The following is a 17311-nucleotide window of genomic DNA, read 5'->3' on the forward strand; positions in this document are numbered from 1 at the left end:
CCTATCAGGTGTTTTAGAAAATAAGATTCAGGACTCATCTCCAACAGGTTTGGGTTACCTTATACATACATGATCACAGTTGGGAAAGGTCAGTACAAAATGGGAATCTACCACCAGGCAAATGGCAAGGGCTCACAGTTCTAGGTACAGCTGATAACCTGGGGCCTAGCCAAGCGAACTGCAGCAGCTTGAAGCTGACCCAGAAAAGACCCTGAAGTATACATCACCATTGACTCAACACCTATGCACGGGCCAGTGAGACGCACTACTTCAGTTCCCCTTCACAACACACAAGACCAGTAACACTGTGCCACCTTCCTAGTGAGGTTCAGCAATGGGCTTGGGTCACACTGCATGCAAGCGGGTAAGGCCTGTTGGTCTCCGAAGTCCTCAGCGTTTGCACACGCCTGCAGGCAGCCAAGCTGGCTTTCAGACCACAGCATCCGGAGGTTACAGGCAGAGGAACCGAAGCTTCCAGAGGGACTTATCTATTGAGGCCCGCCAGGTCCTCCTCCATCCATTCCAGCACGTGCAACCTTCTCGGCCATCACCATTAACTGAAGTATCCGAGAAAAAACGGCTTGGAGCGTCCATTTTCACAGGATGAGTGGTGGGCGCGAGTGCGCCCTGGGTCGCCCTCTAAAAGCTGCAAGACGCAGGTGCCCAACTGTCCCGAGACACTTCTTGGAGGGAGGGGACCCCGCCTCGAGGCACAGTGATAACCAGAAAGGGTTGGGGGCGGTAGGAGAGGGCAGGAGAGGAACGGGTGGGGGAAGGGAAGATGAGGCCAGTGGATGGTCACCGTGAGAAAAACAGTACTTTACTTTTTAAAAATTAGTTTGTGATACATAATTCACCTAATATAAAATTCACTGTTCAACATCATACCAATGGGCCGGGAGCGACCTGAAATCCCAGCATTTTGGGAGTCTGAGGCGTGCGGATCACTTAAGCTCAAGAGTTCGAGGCCAGTCTGGCCAACGTGGTGAAACCCCACCTTTACTAAAATAAAAAAGTAGGCAGGCATAGTGGCAGGTGCCTGTACTCAGGAGGCTGAGGCACGAGAATCGCTTGAACCCGCGAGGGGGAGTTCGCAGTGAGCCGAGATGGCACCACCGCACTCCAGCCTGGGTAACAGAGCGAGACTCAGTCTCGAAATAAAAAACAAACAAAAAAAAAACCAGAAAATTGTACAATTCAGGGGCATTTAGTATGTTACAAGGTTGTACAATCATTACAACTATCTAAGCCATTACATTTTCATCATCCCCTGCAAAAAAAAAAAAAAAAAAAAAAAAAAAAAATCCCTCTACCCATTAGCAGTCTACATATTGCAAAGGAGAATTAAGATGATATCCTTTTGAAAGCTCTCATTTAATACCTTGTCAAATTAGATATTTTGAAATAATTTTGTGATACATAACCCTTACAAGCCATAAGGGATCATGTTTATCTGAGATGACTTAAATAAACAGTAAAATTCACCTTTTACTGTACAGTCTATGAGTCTGACAAATGCATAGTTTTTTTTCAGATGAAATCTCACTCTGTTTCCCAGGTCGGAGTGCTGTGGCACCCAGGCTAGAGTGCAGTAGCACAATCTCGGCTCACTGTAACCTCTGCCTCCCAGTTTCAAGCAATTCTTTTGCCTCAGCCTCCCAAATAGCTGAGACTACAGGCATGTGCCACCATGCCCGGGTAATTTTTGTATTTTTAGTAGAGATAGGGTTTCACCATATTGGCCAGGCTGGTCTCGATCTCCTGACTTCGTGATCTGCCCACCTCAGCCTCCCAAAGTGGGAATTTCAGGCATGAGCCACCACGCCCGGCTGACAAATGCATAGTTTATAACCATCACCACCACCATCACAATCAAAATATACAACAGTTCCACCACCCCCTAAAATTCCCTCCTGGCATTTTGTTCCCACCAAGCAATCCATTCCCACCAACCCCAGACTGTGGCAAATGCTGACCTATTTGCTGTCCCTGTAGTTTTGCCTTTTCTAGAATGTTGTATAAGTGGAATAATAGAATATGTAGCCTTTCAAGTGTGGCTTCTTTCATTTAGCATAATGCTTTTGAGATTCATCCATGTCACTGAGTGGATCAACAGTTCACTCCCTTTTGTTGCTGAGTATGCTGGGGGTATACCACAATTTGTTTGCCATCTACCAGGTGAAGGATATTTGGGTTATTTACCAATACTTGAATTTTGAACAAAGCTGCCATAAACATTTGCATACAGTTTTTGGAGTGAATTCTTTTTATTTCCTTGTGCTGGGAATGCTGTTGTGGGGTAAGGGTATATTTAATTTTATAAGGAACTGGCAAACTTTTGCAAAATGTCTGTAGTACATATGCAAGTTTCAAAAATGAAACTTGTAATTCTTGATCAATTGTTATGTTGGAGATAACTGACATTTCTATATTCTTAAAAGGTGTAAGTATTTGTAGGACTTCAATGTCAAATCAGTGGGAGATCTGGTACTTCCAGCAGTCGTACACATGGCTGAACAATTAAAAGCTTATGACTGCCAGATTTTTTAACATGCATCCTCAGGAATAACGTATGAGAGCCCCAGTTGCTCACATCCTCACCAGTACTCAGTGTTGTCAGTTTTTTTTTTTTATTTTAGTTGTTCCAATACAAAGATGTAGTGTCTTGTGTTTCTTAAACAGCCTTAGAGAGATAATTGATATGCAATATGCTGTATATTTTTTAAGTATACAATTAGATTCTTTTGACATACACACATCCATGCAGCCTGGCTGATGAATATATCCGATAAAGGGACACTGCAAACCCAAATGTCCTGGGCTGAATGGCACAGTTAGGAATGGGGCCAAGGTCTCTGATCCCCACCAGAGGCCAATGGCTCTATACTCCTGCCAAAATAAAATGGGGCCAAATGCAGTGGCTCATACCTATAATCCCAGTACTTTGTGGGGCCAAGGTAGGAGGATCCCTTGAGTCCAGCAGTTAGAGACCAGCAAAAGCAACAAAGTGAGACCTCGTCTCTACAAAAAATTTAAAAATTAACCAGGCGTGGTGGTGGGCTTCTGCAGTCCCAGCTGTGTGGGAGGCTGAGGCTGGAAGACTGTCTGAACCTGGGAGGTTGAGGCTGTACTCCAACCTGGGCAATGGAGAGAGACTCTGTCTCAAAAAAAAAAAAAAGATATAATGGGGAAAAGTGAAAATTCTGACTTCTTTGGAGTTATTGGATACTGAAGGCCACATGACAGTATTTCCAGGTTCCTTTAAGGGAAAAATTAAGCTGGTGACACCAGGAAGTTTGTGGATGAACTCAGTGACCCATAGTGCTTATCTGCTTGTTGGTGTGGCCCTTTGGGCCATTTCAGGTGTCAGTCACCATGGTTCCCACCACTGAGTGCTTTATAGGCATTGACATTTTAGTTGCTTGTGGCACAGAACATCACTGGCACTAGAGGGGCTATGAACCCTAACAGCTAAGGATTTGAGCCATAACCATGGGGCAAGCGCCCTATACCTATCACCATATCTTGCCACATTTTTACTGATTCATAGGCCATTGCCAACAGCCTAGCCATCTAGTCAGGGGAATAGCAACAGTGACTGGACTATTAAAAGGTCCCATGTGTGAGGACAAGGACTATGGCAACAGCTTACTGTTGGAAGGGACTCTATATGCCACTCATGTGGATGCTCTGACCACCATAGCTGCCCTTGAGAGGACTTATGTCATGTTTTTGGATACCCCATGGGATTTCACTCTGACCAAGGAAAATCCTCACTGCCCAAGCAACATGACAGTAGGCACACTATCATGCAATACAATGGGTTTTTCATACACTCTGCCATCCACAGGAGCAATTGAATGATGGAACAGCCAACTCACAAAGCAACTGAATAAAGGACATCAGGACAGCCTGCTAGTGGGGTGGTACCTCGATCTGACTAGGGCAGCATGGATACTAAGCACTGTACTCCAAGGGAAACACAGCACTGCACACATCTTGAAAAACACTGAGCTTGGTGTGGATGGAGGTGGACCAGGTAACTGCCTGATTTGGCTGCATCTGTGAAATTCCAATCTCAGTGTTCCCAATCATCCTTTTTTCTTTTTCCATACACCCCAGACAGGGCCCCTTGACTCTAATCTAGAGGTGATACTTCCTCCAGGTGCCTCTCTTCTGTGAAATCCACAGGGATAAACGACAGGAACAAGGAGTACCAAGGTGTTAGGATTAGCGGCACCAGGAACACCTGATCCTTCCACACAGGTGGGTAACCTTATCAGACATGTCCAGTTTGTACAAGACAAATCTCTCTTCCTGGACTGAAGGACTGAAGCCAAAAGGCCTGGGTCATGCAACAAGGGGAATGGGTAGTCTCAAGACTGCAGCAGTCAGACTGGGACACTGCACTCAGGCCAGCCTCTATGGGATAGCTGAGGATGCAGGAAGTCTAAGGGGTGGGGCACTAACCTGTCAGTCTGCTTATTCCACAGGACGTGAAAGCAGAGGCCTGGAAGCATAATGCCTTTGTTGGGCTCTCCCAAGCTGTGGCCACCAAAGTAAAGTGCTGGATCTGCTAACCCAGACCCCATTCTGTCACAGACTACAGCAATCTTCTCGTCCTGCCACCAGTAAACTCTGCCAGTATTATAGTGGTGCAGTGAGTATCAACAGAGCCTCAGCCGTGGCTTACTGAGTGAGGATCTAGCCCCTGCCACATAGGAGGGAGGTAGACTTAATTGGCCGAAGGTGGCAAAACATCATGACAACTAACAACCTCGGTGGGCTGGTAGTTTTGACCCATTATGTTCCTTTACTTGGATAAGAAGCATCCCAGTGTTGACAATGGAAACAAGAATTGGACTACTGTTAGCTTTCCATGTAGGGACTTCATGAACAATATTGAATGGGGGGAACCAAGTTCATATGACTAATTTGAGACTTTGCTGGCAAAGGCTAATGCCTTCATACCAATGAATGGGTTACTGAACAATAAAATGGGAGAAGGGGTGCTATGTGCACCTGAGGGCTACATTTTTCTCTGTGAGCAGTCCAGGGTGACCCAAATATGGTGTGGTCAGTGTTGTACTTGAAAAGCTTATGAACAGTGGGATACTGCACGCTGGGCATGCTGGGGTGTCCCTAGATATTACCCTTGGAAATGAGTCACACCAGTGGGCCAACAGCCTGAAGTCATACACCAGGCTTACTAGACGCTTGTCAGGAAGTGTAAGTGACCCTGGTTCATGTTCTTTTTGAGATTTTTGGTACCACACATAGGAGTCAGTGCTCGGGAAAAACAGATAAGAAATCTGTTCCGGAGCATGGCAGATACTGCTTCCTCTGTTGCCACTTCCTTGGCAGCCCAGCAGACATCTCTCAACTCCCTTGAGAATTTTTTTTTTTTTGAGACAGGGTTTTATGCTGTTGCCCAGACTGCACCGGCATGATCACAGCTTGCTGTAAACTCAAATTCCTGGGCTCAAGTGATCCGCCCACCTCAGACTCCTAAGTAGCTCTGACTACAGATGCACACCACCACACTTGGCTATTTTTCTTAATATTTAGGAGAGATGGGGGTCTCACTATTTTGCCCAGGCTGGCCTCAAGCAATCCCCCTATTTCAGCTTCCCAAAGCACTGGGATTACAAGCATAAGCCACCACACCTGGCCGAGAGGATTCTATTAAACAAAGGAATCACTCTATACTTCCATTTACCAAACTGGGACAAGCGTGTTCAATCGCCAATAGCTGCTGCTGTACCTAGAGAACACCTCATGTATTCTAGAAAAGTAGAGGGAGATCTGGGAGGAGGCCCACTTGCTGTAGATATCGGGGTCCCTTTAAGGACCCTTTTTTGACCTCTTTAGCAACTTGTTACCTGGATCACTGGATCCGGGACTAGGCTGCTCCTCCAGGCAGACTTGATCAGCTATTTGTGGAGTAGTCCTCTGGGGCCTAGTAAAATGCATTCTGGCTATGGCTTCACTGACATTGCGTCTGTCACAGGGTTACCTTAATCTGATAAGACAAATCTCTGCCTCCAGATACTAAGAGGTTGTGGGCATATGAAATAGACTAGCTTTGCTAGGGTGATAATCTGAATTAAGGGCACAGACTGCATGACAGTTCTCCAGGTGGCCTTGGACCAACTTACTTCTTTCTCCTTTCTCATTTATGGTTCTCTAGGATAACTGTGGAATGTGCTGGGAATATAGCATCCTGTGATAAAGAGAGACTGACCAGAACAGCCTTCTGTCTCTTCTAGACATAGAATGTCCTGCATGTTTTTGTTTGTTTTGAGACAGTTTCACTCTTGTTGCCCAGGCTAGGGTGCAATGGTGCAATCTCGGCTCACTGAAACCTCTGCCTTCCAGGTTCAAGCGATTCTCCTGTCTCAGCCTCCTGAGTAACTGGGATTACAGACAGGTGCCATCACGCCCGGCTAATTCTGTATTTTTAGTAGAGACGGAGTGGGGCAGGGGCGGTTTCTTTATGTTGGTCAGGCTGGTCTTGAACTCCTGACATCAGGTGAGCTGACCACCTTGGCCTCCCAAAGTGCTGGGATTCAGGCGAGAGCCACTGCGCCTGGCTGAATGTCCTTCATGTTTTAGCTCAGTGTGTCATGTCTCCCCATCTCCTCTCTCACTCCCCTAATTAGGCTGTCCTTGCATTGCTATTAAGAAATACCTGAGACTGGGTAATTTATATAGAAAAGAGGTTAAATTGGCTCATGGTTCTGCAGGCTGTACTGGAAACATAGTATCAGCATCTGTTTGGCTTCTGGGGAGGCCTCAGGGAGCTTTTTCTTTTGGCAGAAGGAGAAGGGAGAGCAGGCACATCATATGGTGAGAACTGAAGCAGGAGACAGTGTGTGTTGGGGGGTGCCACACATTTCTAAAGAACCAAATCGCCCTAGAACTCACTCACTATACAAGGACACCAAGCGATGAGAAATACACCTACATGACTCAAATACCTCCCAGCAGGTCCCACCTCCAACAATGGGGACCACAATTCAACAGGAAATTTGGCAGGGACATATATTCAAATTCTATCAATCCACTCCTGCACCCCCAAATCTCATGTCCTTCTCACACTGCAAAACATAATCATGTCTTCCCAATCATTTCCCAAAGTTTTAGCTGGTTCCAGCATTAAACTCAAAAATCCAAAGTGTCATAGGAGACAAGGCCCTGAAAAACAACTAAGAAATCTGGAGGAGCAAAATGCATGGAGAACTCACCTCGGGCAGTACTTTTCCTTGTACAGGAAGAAACGGAGGACGCCCGGTGCATCGCCCAACACAGGTTAAGACAGAGCGGAGACTCGAAACCTGACCTCAGTTTCCGGTCCCAGCACATAGAGTTTTCAATTTCCTTCGTCAGAAGCGACATACAGCTCCTGTTCTCCTTCGTGTCCGAAGAGGGGACCCAGGCTGGACAGGCGGAAGAATGGGCGGGACGAGGGGCGGAAGCACCCCTCCTACCTGGACCCGGAAAAACATGGCAACCCCGAGCCGGCCTATCCGGAAACCGGCTCGAAGAAGACGGGGAGACGGGGATTAGCTGTCGCTTCCGGAAGTTGTGAGTTTTGTTTCAGAGCGGGAGATCTTCCGAGACGCACTGGGGACCGGATGGTGAGTTTTCCTGGTGCTCTAACGGGCCGGCTCGGGAGGGGGAGGGTCCCGGCAGCTTTAATAGTGTCCTTGGGACAATGATTGCGGTTTCTTCAGCCGGTGTTTATCAAGCGCCAACGAGGCCAGCCTCCGGGAATGGAGCACGGGAATGGAGCACGAGAATGGTAGAGTCAGTCTGTCCCCTCAAGAAATATCGTTCAGTGAGGAGACAGACAGTGGATAGGCGCACGATTCTTTAACGTTGTGATTGAGACCAAAAGGGAGCTAGTCCTCAGACTAAAAAGAGCCCTAGTCCCGGGGTTCTGGGCGCTGCAGTAAATGGACTCCAAATGGAGTTGAAGGGAGGGAGGAGTGCGTCACGCGGAGCTGAAAGGAGAGAGGGAACTACCTGTCCGATAGGGCAGAATCGGGGAGAAAGCTTTGTGACTTGAGCTTAGAGAAGGCCATTGCGGCGGTAGCAGAAGAGGGAGACAGGGACCAGATATTACGGTATGGATCACCGTGACACAAAGTAGGCGCTTTGTCATAAGAGCAGCACAACGACTAGATCTGATGTACATTTTGAAAGGATCACTATAACTTCGGGGGAAGACTGGATTATGAGAGGGCAGGAATTGTGAGAAACCACTTAGGAGGCTACCGCTGTAGATGAGCGGTGGTGACCTAGCCTACATATGGGAGAGAAGTGGACGAATCAAAAGTATATTCAGGAGGTGAAAATTCAGGACTTTATGGATTTGATAAATCCTATAAATTTATCAATTTATAGGATTTGAGTGACAGGTTGGGTACCCAACGATGATTCCAAGTTTCTGGCCTGAGTGAGTCAATTACAGTAAAGAAGAACAAACTATTTTGAGATTTTCTAAGGGTTCTTCCCCCCTCAGTGTTAAAACCACATTTTTTTCCCTTTCTGATTATGTGTTCTCATGTTTTGTGTGCTCACTGTAGAAAATTCAGAATATGCATAACAAAATACTTTCTTTTGTATAAAGGACAATAAAAATCACCTCGGAATCTCACTACCCAAGATGGTCATATTTTAGAGTTTTTAAGAAATGTGCATATTTTTATATAAATGGGATGCTACTAATTATATCTTTCTGTATCCAGTTTTTTCCCCTTAGCATGACTAATGATTCAACTGTGTGCCGGGATATTGTTCACAAATTTTTTTTTTCCTGTTTGAAACAAAAAAAGTCAAATGTAATTCTAAGTGAGAGATAACATTAACTTTTGGGTGTGTTTTCTTTTTAATATTTGTTTAAAATCTTTCTAAAAAGCCCACGATTTGGCCACAGTTTGTGTTGTTTTTCATTCAGATGTTTTTACTTAATGTTATTTATTGTCATTTTTACACACCATCAAGACCACATGTTTTAATGGTTGTTAAAGCATGACACACTGCAGTCAGTTTGTGGGGGCTAGGGGAGGGACAGCAGGGGGTGGGGAGGGTGGGGAGGGATAACAAGCGGAGAAATACCAGATATAGGTGATGGGGAGATGAAGGCAGCAAACCACCTTGCCATGTATGTACCTATGCAACAATTCTGCATGATCTACACATGTACCCCAGAACCTAAAGTACAATTAAAAAAAAAAAAAGAGAAAAAAAATTCCTAACATTCTGCTCCTACTTGTCTGCTGGAGAAACAGCTCTTCAAGCATGCATCTGAGCCTGCCTTATCTGAATAAACAGCAACCAGCTGGGCCCCTTGGCTTTTCCCCAGGAATGGCAGTGGAACTAGAAACAGCTCAGCAGGGTTAGGAATACAACATCTCATGAGGATGCCAAATGGGCTTCGGCAATGGACTTTTCTAGTTTAACACTTAATCATGTTCCTGTCAAAATTATTGAATATTTGTTAAGAAATGAGTTCTAATGTTAACTTTTAAACAAAAGAAATCTCTTGGTCTTTTCATTTTGTGTGCAGTAGAATCCTGCTTATCTGTGAAATGCAGTTAACACATCAGCTGGACCTATTTCCTGAATTCAGGGTGACCCTTCTGTTATTTAAAGATGTCAAAAATGCAGGAGACTTGAGAAGAAAAGCCATGGAAGGGACCATCAATGGATCACTGATAAATCCTACAGTGGTAAATATAAATTTTAAGAATGAATGAGCTGGCTAGGTATGGTGGATCTCACCTGTAATCCCAGCACTTTGGGAGGCTGAGGCGGGTGGATCTTCTGAGGTCAGGAGTTCAAGACCAGCCTGGCCAACATGGTAAACCCTGTCTCCACTAAAAATACAAAAAAATTAGCTGGGTGTGGTGGTGGTTGCCTGTAATCTCAGCTACTTTGGGAGTCTGAGGCAGGAAAATTGCTTGAACCCAGGGGGTGGAGGTTCCAGTGAGTTGAGATCACGCCATTGCACTCCAGCCTGGGCAACAAGAGCAAAACTCTGTCTCAAAGAAAAAAAAAAGAATGAATGAGCTATACAGAGCATTTAAGTATACATTAATTTTTATGATTTTATAGTGTAGCCTAAAATTCTGTCACCTTTAGGGAAAAAATTCTTGTCTAAGTCAGATGCAGCCAACCTTGACTGTAACAGTGAATTGAGGCAGAAGTGCCAGGTCCTGCCCTAGAAAATAGGAAAGGTTGTGGTCTGGCTCTAACATGGGAAGTGCCTAGATCTCCAGCTTCTCATTGGTAAAATGGGGATTCTTCACAAGAGTCTGCAGAGGAGGCATAGTGTAGCGGTTAAAAGCACACACAGAGGCCAAGGTGGGCGGATTGCTTGAGGCCAGGAGTTTGAGACTAGCCTGGCCAACATAGTGAAACCCTGTCTCTCCTAAATATACAAAAATTAGGTGGGCATGGTGGTATGTGCTGGTAATACCAGCTACTCCGGAGGCTGAGGCACAAGAATCGCTTGAACCTGGGAGATGGAGGTTGCAGTGAGCTGAGATTGAGCTACTGCACTCCAGCCTGGGTGACGGAGCAAGACTCTGTCTCAAAAAAAAAAAAAAAACCACACACACACACACACACACACACACACACACACACACACACACAAAGTGAGATCATGTTACCAGGACTTAATCCCAGACCTACTACTTAGGACTTTGAACAAGACATAGCCAACCTTTATATACTGTGCATTGCATTCCTAGCATTGTTCCAAGTGCTTTACATATACTAACTCGCTTAATCTTCACAACAGCCTTATGGAGTGAACTGTTTCATCTGTCTCTAACAAATAAAAATGCTAAGGAACTTGCCTAAATTCCCTAGGTGATTGGTGACAGAGATGGTATTCAAACCCAGACATTCTTTGCCTCAATTTACTCATCAATTACATATTACTACTACTACTACTACTACTATTACTATTACTACTGATATCAATTTCATAGGGTAGTTTTGAGGATTAAAGAAAATAATACGAGTAAAATGTTTGGAATATGATCTTGGCCATAATATTAGCCCTCAATTAATGTTATTTAAAAATTTTTACTATTTGCATAAGTTTCTTGCAGCTTTAAAATTCTGACTACCCAGGCCCTTGGGATAATAGTTTTGAAAATATAGACCATGAGAATTGTGATGAAGTAAAACAGCTTGACACTGGAGTTACCGTGAATTGCCAAGTGTTTTCACACACTGCAGATTCTCCATGTGTAATTCATTCTTTTTGCTCTGTTTGGTAGATTGTCGATCCATTTCAGATACTTGTGGCAGCAAACAAAGCAGTTCACCTCTACAAACTGGGAAAAATGAAGACAAGAACTCTATCTACTGAAATTATTTACAACCTTTCCCCAAATGACAATGTAATGTGGACTTTCCTATTTCTGTTGACCTTGTCATAATAACATACGTGTTCCCCAGTGTTGGGTTGGAGGCTAAATTCCTGCAAGCCAGTGGTTAGTAATAAACCAGAATAATAGTGAAGACAGCTCTGGACAAAGAGTTGAGGTTTAACCCTGCCTCTTACTAAGACAGTTTACATATGAGTAAACAAAAGTTTAGTTAAATTAAGTGAGGTTAATTTTATCTGTTGTTCTTACTATATAGGGTCAGGAAGACCCCTCAAGTATTTTTGCTTAAGAAGCTGACAGAGCCGGGCGCGGTGGCTCAAGCCTGTAATCCCAGCACTTTGGGAGGCTGAGGCGGGTGGATCACGAGGTCAAGAGATCGAGACCATCCTGGTCAACACGGTGAAACCCCATCTCTACTAATATAAAAAAAATTAGCTGGGCATGGTGGCGCATGCCTGTAATCCCAGCTACTCAGGAGGCTGAGGCAGGAGAATTGCCTGAACCCAGGAGGCGGAGGTTGCGGTGAGCCGAGATCACGCCATTGCACTCCAGCCTGGGTAACAAGAGCGAAACTCCATCTCAAAAAAAAAAAAAAAAAAAAGAAGCTGACAGAAATCTAAATGATAAAACATTAGGCATGGATATTTTGTGTGCTGGCACGTATATCTTTCCCTCTTCCCATAAACTTGAGTGTGGGATCCACGTCCTTTTCATATACCTGGAACTGGCTGGTACCTACAGCTGTCCTTAACACATCCTCACTCCCACACCCAGTACATAGGAAGAGTCTGTGGTTTGAAATACTTGTAATCATGCTTTTTCAATGCAAGTTATAGAGCTAAAGACATCCCGCATGTAGCACATGAAAAAAATGACTGAAATTTTGCTGATGAGGTTTGAGTATTACTGCGGCTATTAATAAGAGCCAGGTACTAATGTCATCTAGAGAAAAGTTAGGAAACCTGTGGCATAGGTTAAAATACAGATGATTGAAAAGTTGATAAAATGCAGTTATCTCAGTGTGGTAATAGAGTTGCTCAGTACCTGGAATAAGATTTACTAATTACTGTTTCCTTGAGATCACTGGATATAATTCAGGAAACTCTTGAATTCAGTAAACATCTGTTGAACCTTTCCCTGTTCCATTACAGTTCTAGGGGCAGAAGAAACAAATTTGTTCCTGAGGAGAGGCAGATAAACAAGACAGAAGTTAAAATGCCCTAAGATAAATGATATAATGGGAAATGAATTCAAATCTAGGGGTACAGCAATGAAGCCATTCATTTCAGAGGGAGGAGGGTGTGGTGGGGAGTGGCATCAGAACTGTGGAGCTTGAGGCACGTGTTCAGCAGCGAAGCCATGGGGAGAAGGGACATGCAAGCAGAGGACAAAGCTTGGCCACAGGCAGAAAGGCATGAAATGTGACTGGACCCCCAGGAAGGCCAGACTGGCCAGAAGGCAGAAGGCTGGAGGGCCACTGGGTGCCAGAGGGAAGTGGTGGTTTCATGCAGTGCCAAGAAGGCTGGGCTTGATTCCATAGGAACAAGGTGTACCTTTAAGTAGGGAGTGCTTTCAAGGAAGTACCAATGGATGTTGGAAAGGAATCATTGCAAGTGAAAACCTAGGCAGTGAGAACTGTTAGGACATGAAAAGTAAGAGCCTGACCAAGGAAGAAGGCAGATGGGGAAATGTTTCAGACATAGGAAACAATGGTTAATTGCTTTGTTTTTTGTTTTTTCATTTTCTTCTCTTAGATTTCAGAGGCTTTGAAAAAATTTGGTATCTCAGCAAATGACACTTCAATTCTAATTGTTTACATTGAAGAGGAAGAAAAACAAATAAATCAAGAATACCTTATATCTCAGGTAGAAGGTCATCAGGTTTCTCTGGAAAATCTTCCTGAAATAACAAATATTACAGAAGTCAAAAAGGTTTGCCAGTCCATGTTTTTATAAGGAGTGTGATAGAGGAGCAGTAATGCTGACGCTGTTTGCCTACTGATCACCAGGGCTCCTTTTTTTTTATTTTAACTTTTGAGAAAGTTAATTTTTTAAATTACTTAAAAAATAATTATAGATACAGAGAACTGGGTGGTACAGGCTTATGTAAAATATAATTACAAACTCAGCTGACATAAGCATTCTCCACATTAAGAAAGTGAATATCTTTAAATATCAAACTTATGTAGTATATTTAAAATGTAAAATAAATTTAGTATGAAGTTAATATCTAGATATGTGCTTTTACAATGGATAGAAATTTGGTTTTTATATTCTTGAGAGTTGCCTCCATAGCAGCAATTTAAAGGGAATACAAGTAATAAATTGCCATTGATTTTAAATATTTTAATCACATTCATTGTTATACATAACATGAACCCAATGATTGAATGAGGAATGATTTCACTTACACATGTTTATATAATGGCAATTATTAGTGAATGACTATCAGCAAGTCATAATTTGTCTTTCATTTTTACAGATATATAAACTGTCTTCACAAGAAGAAAATATTGGGACATTATTGGATGGTATCATTTGTAGAATGTCAACAAAAGATGTTTTGTGAAATGTCAAAAATATTAACAGAAATTCTCAGCATTAAAGAAAACACTGATATTCCTTTCCTGATTATAAAAACTAATATATGTTCATTATAGAAAAGTTTAAATCACAGAATGGTATAAAAAAGAAAAATACTTCTAGTGCTACCTTATATTATTTTAAAAGATAACCAGTTACTATTATTTGTTATTATCTTCTACAGTTCTGTTTCTGTTCAAATGTATTTTATAATTTTATATAATTGGAATAAAGATTGTACACTTACGGAATGCCTACAGTGTACTAGGTTCTTGCCTTAGTGATTTTCCTTTGTAGAGATGACGTCTCACTATGTTGCCCAGACTGGTCTCAAACTCCTGGACTCCAGTGATGCTTCTGCTGCACCTCCCAAAGTGCTGGGATTACAGGCATGAGCCACCCAGCTGCTTATTGTTATTGTTTTTAAATAAATTTTTGCCTTGGTGATTTTATACCCATCAGTTCACCTCCCTCTCCTTACTTACCATGGCTACTCCAGCTCACCCCTTACAAGCCCCTGGATCCTGGTTCTAAGTGTTTTTCACTTGTAGGAACCCATTTAATTCTCACAGCAACCTTATGAGATAGATGATACTGTTATTACCCCCATTTTACACACAAGGCCCAGGGGCAGCTCCTGTACAGAGAGGCCTGGCAGATGCCTCCTGCTGTGATGGTCACTCACAGGGACACCTCAGCAGAGCTCCCACCCTTCTTCCTGGCAGAGGCCCCAGCGGAAGTGAGGGTGTTCCTCATGGAAAGAAGAAAGGTCTTGCCAGGGGGACTCAGGGTGCAGGTGGAGCCTGGGCAAGGGGGCAGCCAGGGCCACAGCAGGACCGGTGCCCCTGCTTCCTAGGAACCCCCACCAACCTTACCCTTACTGCCATTGCCCCTTGGCCTCTAGAAGGAAAGAGCCTGTGTATGGGAGGGGGAGTCAGAATGCAACCCCAAGAGGTCAGACTCCAGCTGCTGAGCTAGGTCCATGGCCCCAGCCGGGAGCCATGGCTTCCCGAGCATTGCCACTACATCCTTGACCCCGTCAGGGGAGGACTCTATCTTCTTCCTCCATGTTCATATTCACCTTGACCAACACCTGGCCCCTGGCAGGATCCTCATCTTCCAGTCTCCATTTTTCAGGGGTGCACTGGGCAAGCAGGGTCAGGCCTCTTGGGGTCCCCTGCAGTGGAAGGAGGTACAAGGTGGGATGGGGAAAGTGTAACTGCTACACGCACTCACCCAGGAGTGTCAGCAATGAAAGAGAATGAATTCCTTTTTCCAGGCAGTATGGAGTCCAGGAAGTCCTGGGTTTAAGTTCTGCTACTGATGAACTGGGTGCCTGAGGAGTGTGGAAGGCCTAGGCATAGGCTCTAAACTCCTCCCCAGCTGCCTAACCCCAAAGTCTGTCCTCTAGCGGTGCAGAAATAGAATTACAATCAATCTATCCCAGCAAGCCTCTGCAGAGGTAGAAGAGGAAGAAAACACTTTCATCGCCGAAGAGGCATTAACCCAGAGTGAGATGCACATCACAGGCAATGATCCGCTAAGGCGCTGCAAAGACAGAAATCTCATCGCTAAATTAGCCAGTGGGTCCAACCCATTGCACACTGCACACGTTCTCAAGAAAAGCCATGCTTAGTCAGGGGACTGCACAGCACCTTTGGTCACACCCATTTCATTGGAGATTCAACCTCAATTTACCTGACCACCTGCGTTTGCTAATTACCTTGTTACAGAGGAAAATAAACTCTTATCTTTATGTCAGGAGGTAGATTTACCACTCAGAGGGGATGGTAGGCTCCCACCAAGGTTGGCAGATAGGGCCCTGGCTGCTCTGATGATGGCATTTCAAAGACTGGCTCCCAGGTCCTTCAGGAACACAGACCTGGGTTGCAAAGCTGAGAAGAGGCTTATTTCACTGTCAAAAAGCTTTGCATGCCCCTCAAAGGAGCAGAAGAAGGATTTACAATGACATGTTTTCCAAAGAAAACGCTCTAAGAAAAGGGAGAGAGGACACCACTTCCCTTGTGTTTAACAGGGAGAATCAAGCCTCTCTGCTGTCTTTTTAATTTTTTTTATTGCCCTAAGACTGTTTCTGAGAGCAGTGTTCCGGGACTCCTCAGTTGTGCCACCAGTTCTTCTGAGCCCAACACAGGGTCCTTGGAGTGAAAATTTGTTTTTTTTTTCCTTACGCTAAAAAAAAACAAACACCCAGCTTGCTTAGTATTTTTATAAATCTGCATATTCCCTTCAAGAAACCCTTAGCCCTGAGGAAGTGAACGTGAGCTGTGGTTAAGGCAGCTCCCCAGGCTGGGCTGCTGGTCTCCCCCTGCCCCTCACATAGGCTTCCCTGGTTCCCCCCCACACTGTTGCAAAGCAAGACCTGACTATGAAAGCTTCCACATGCAGGCCAGACACGCATCATTGGGTTTGCACTTCCGGTATTATCTGCAGCAAGTGCTCAGTTGCAGGCCGGCTTCCCAGGAGGCTCCAGGACCCATCCCTTTATTTAGGAATTGAAAATGAACTGGACCTGAGGACTTCTGAACTGGAAGACATTTCAGAAAGATCGAGTTTGAAGATCTGATGTAGAAAGTGAGTCCACAAATCTGCACACCATTGTGAGTTTAAGGAGCCCCTGTGGTGCCCACACAGCCCTTCACGTTTAGCTGAGGAGGCTGCAGCTGAGCCTTGTCTCCTGAGGCAGAGGTCCAGGCTTTTAGTGGGAAAAACAGCACCCATGTCACAGCAAGCAGCAGAAGCTCACTGGCTATGCCACGTCTGATTAAGAAACTCTGGTGAATGTTGTTTTGTTTTGTTTTGAGACAGAGTCTCACTCTGTTTCCCAGGCTGGAGTGCAGGGGTGCTAACTTGGCTAACTGCATCCTCTGCCTCCTGGGTTTAAATGAGTCTCCTGCCTCAGTTTCCTGAGTAGCTGGGACTACAGGTGCATGTCACCACACCCAGCAAATTTTTATATTTTTAGTAGAGACGGGGTTTTACTCTGTTGACCAGGCTGATCTCGAACTCTTGACCTCAGGTAATCCACCTGCTAGGATTACAGGCGTGAGCAACCGCACCCAGCTCTGGTGAGCGTTTTTGAGAGGCTGCATTTTAGAGGCTTTGTTTCAGGTTTTCTATGTGGCTGATCAGTTCTGTGTTCAAGGCTGGCTGCCAAGAGTGGACTGGAATTGCTGGGGCTACACATCAGCACTGCAGAGAGGCAGACAAACTGCAACAATAGTCTCTTCCCAGGAGTACAAAGTCTCAGTGACAGGAGCCTCTGTCCCTGACCCCATAGCATCCTGTCCTCCCCTCTGT

The 17311-nt window shown here is 44.6% G+C and overlaps 1 protein-coding gene and 1 long non-coding RNA gene across 5 annotated transcripts in view; one reads left to right on the plus strand and one right to left on the minus strand.

Moving 5' to 3' along the window:
- Positions 1–11859, minus strand: part of LOC110568305 (uncharacterized) — a 30523-nt gene extending 18664 nt beyond the window's left edge. The window contains exons 1-2 of one of the 4 annotated variants that reach the window (XR_010343215.1): positions 11228–11859; positions 7248–10045 (exon numbers count right to left, since the gene is read on the minus strand). This is a non-coding gene — a long non-coding RNA (uncharacterized LOC110568305). Of the gene's footprint in view, positions 1–7247 lie in introns of all 4 variants that reach the window. The other 3 variants (XR_010343216.1, XR_010343213.1, XR_010343214.1) reach the window with 3 other exon arrangements.
- Positions 7647–14244, plus strand: LOC135275607 (EKC/KEOPS complex subunit TPRKB-like). Its single transcript, XM_064377813.1, has 5 exons — positions 7647–7804; positions 9575–9737; positions 11301–11423; positions 13166–13342; positions 13893–14244. Exons 1-5 carry the CDS (start codon positions 7776–7778, stop codon positions 13977–13979), a joined length of 579 nt encoding a protein of 192 aa, XP_064233883.1. The 5' UTR covers positions 7647–7775; the 3' UTR covers positions 13980–14244.
- The last annotated feature ends 3067 nt before the right edge of the window (positions 14245–17311 follow it).

The sequence above is a fragment of the Aotus nancymaae genome, unplaced genomic scaffold, assembly GCF_030222135.1.
Source record: "Aotus nancymaae isolate 86718 unplaced genomic scaffold, 86718_ANA_hifiasm-v0.15.2.pri h1tg000017l, whole genome shotgun sequence".
Lineage (NCBI taxonomy): Eukaryota > Metazoa > Chordata > Mammalia > Primates > Aotidae > Aotus > Aotus nancymaae.

Coding starts and splice junctions, on each gene's coding strand:
- LOC135275607 (XM_064377813.1), top strand. CDS start 7,776: ATGGAGCACGGGAATGGAGCACGAGAATG. Junction 9,738..11,300: donor CACTGATAAATCCTACAGTG/GTAAATATAAAT, acceptor TCTGTTTGGTAG/ATTGTCGATCCATTTCAGAT. Junction 11,424..13,165: donor ACCTTTCCCCAAATGACAAT/GTAATGTGGACT, acceptor TTCTTCTCTTAG/ATTTCAGAGGCTTTGAAAAA.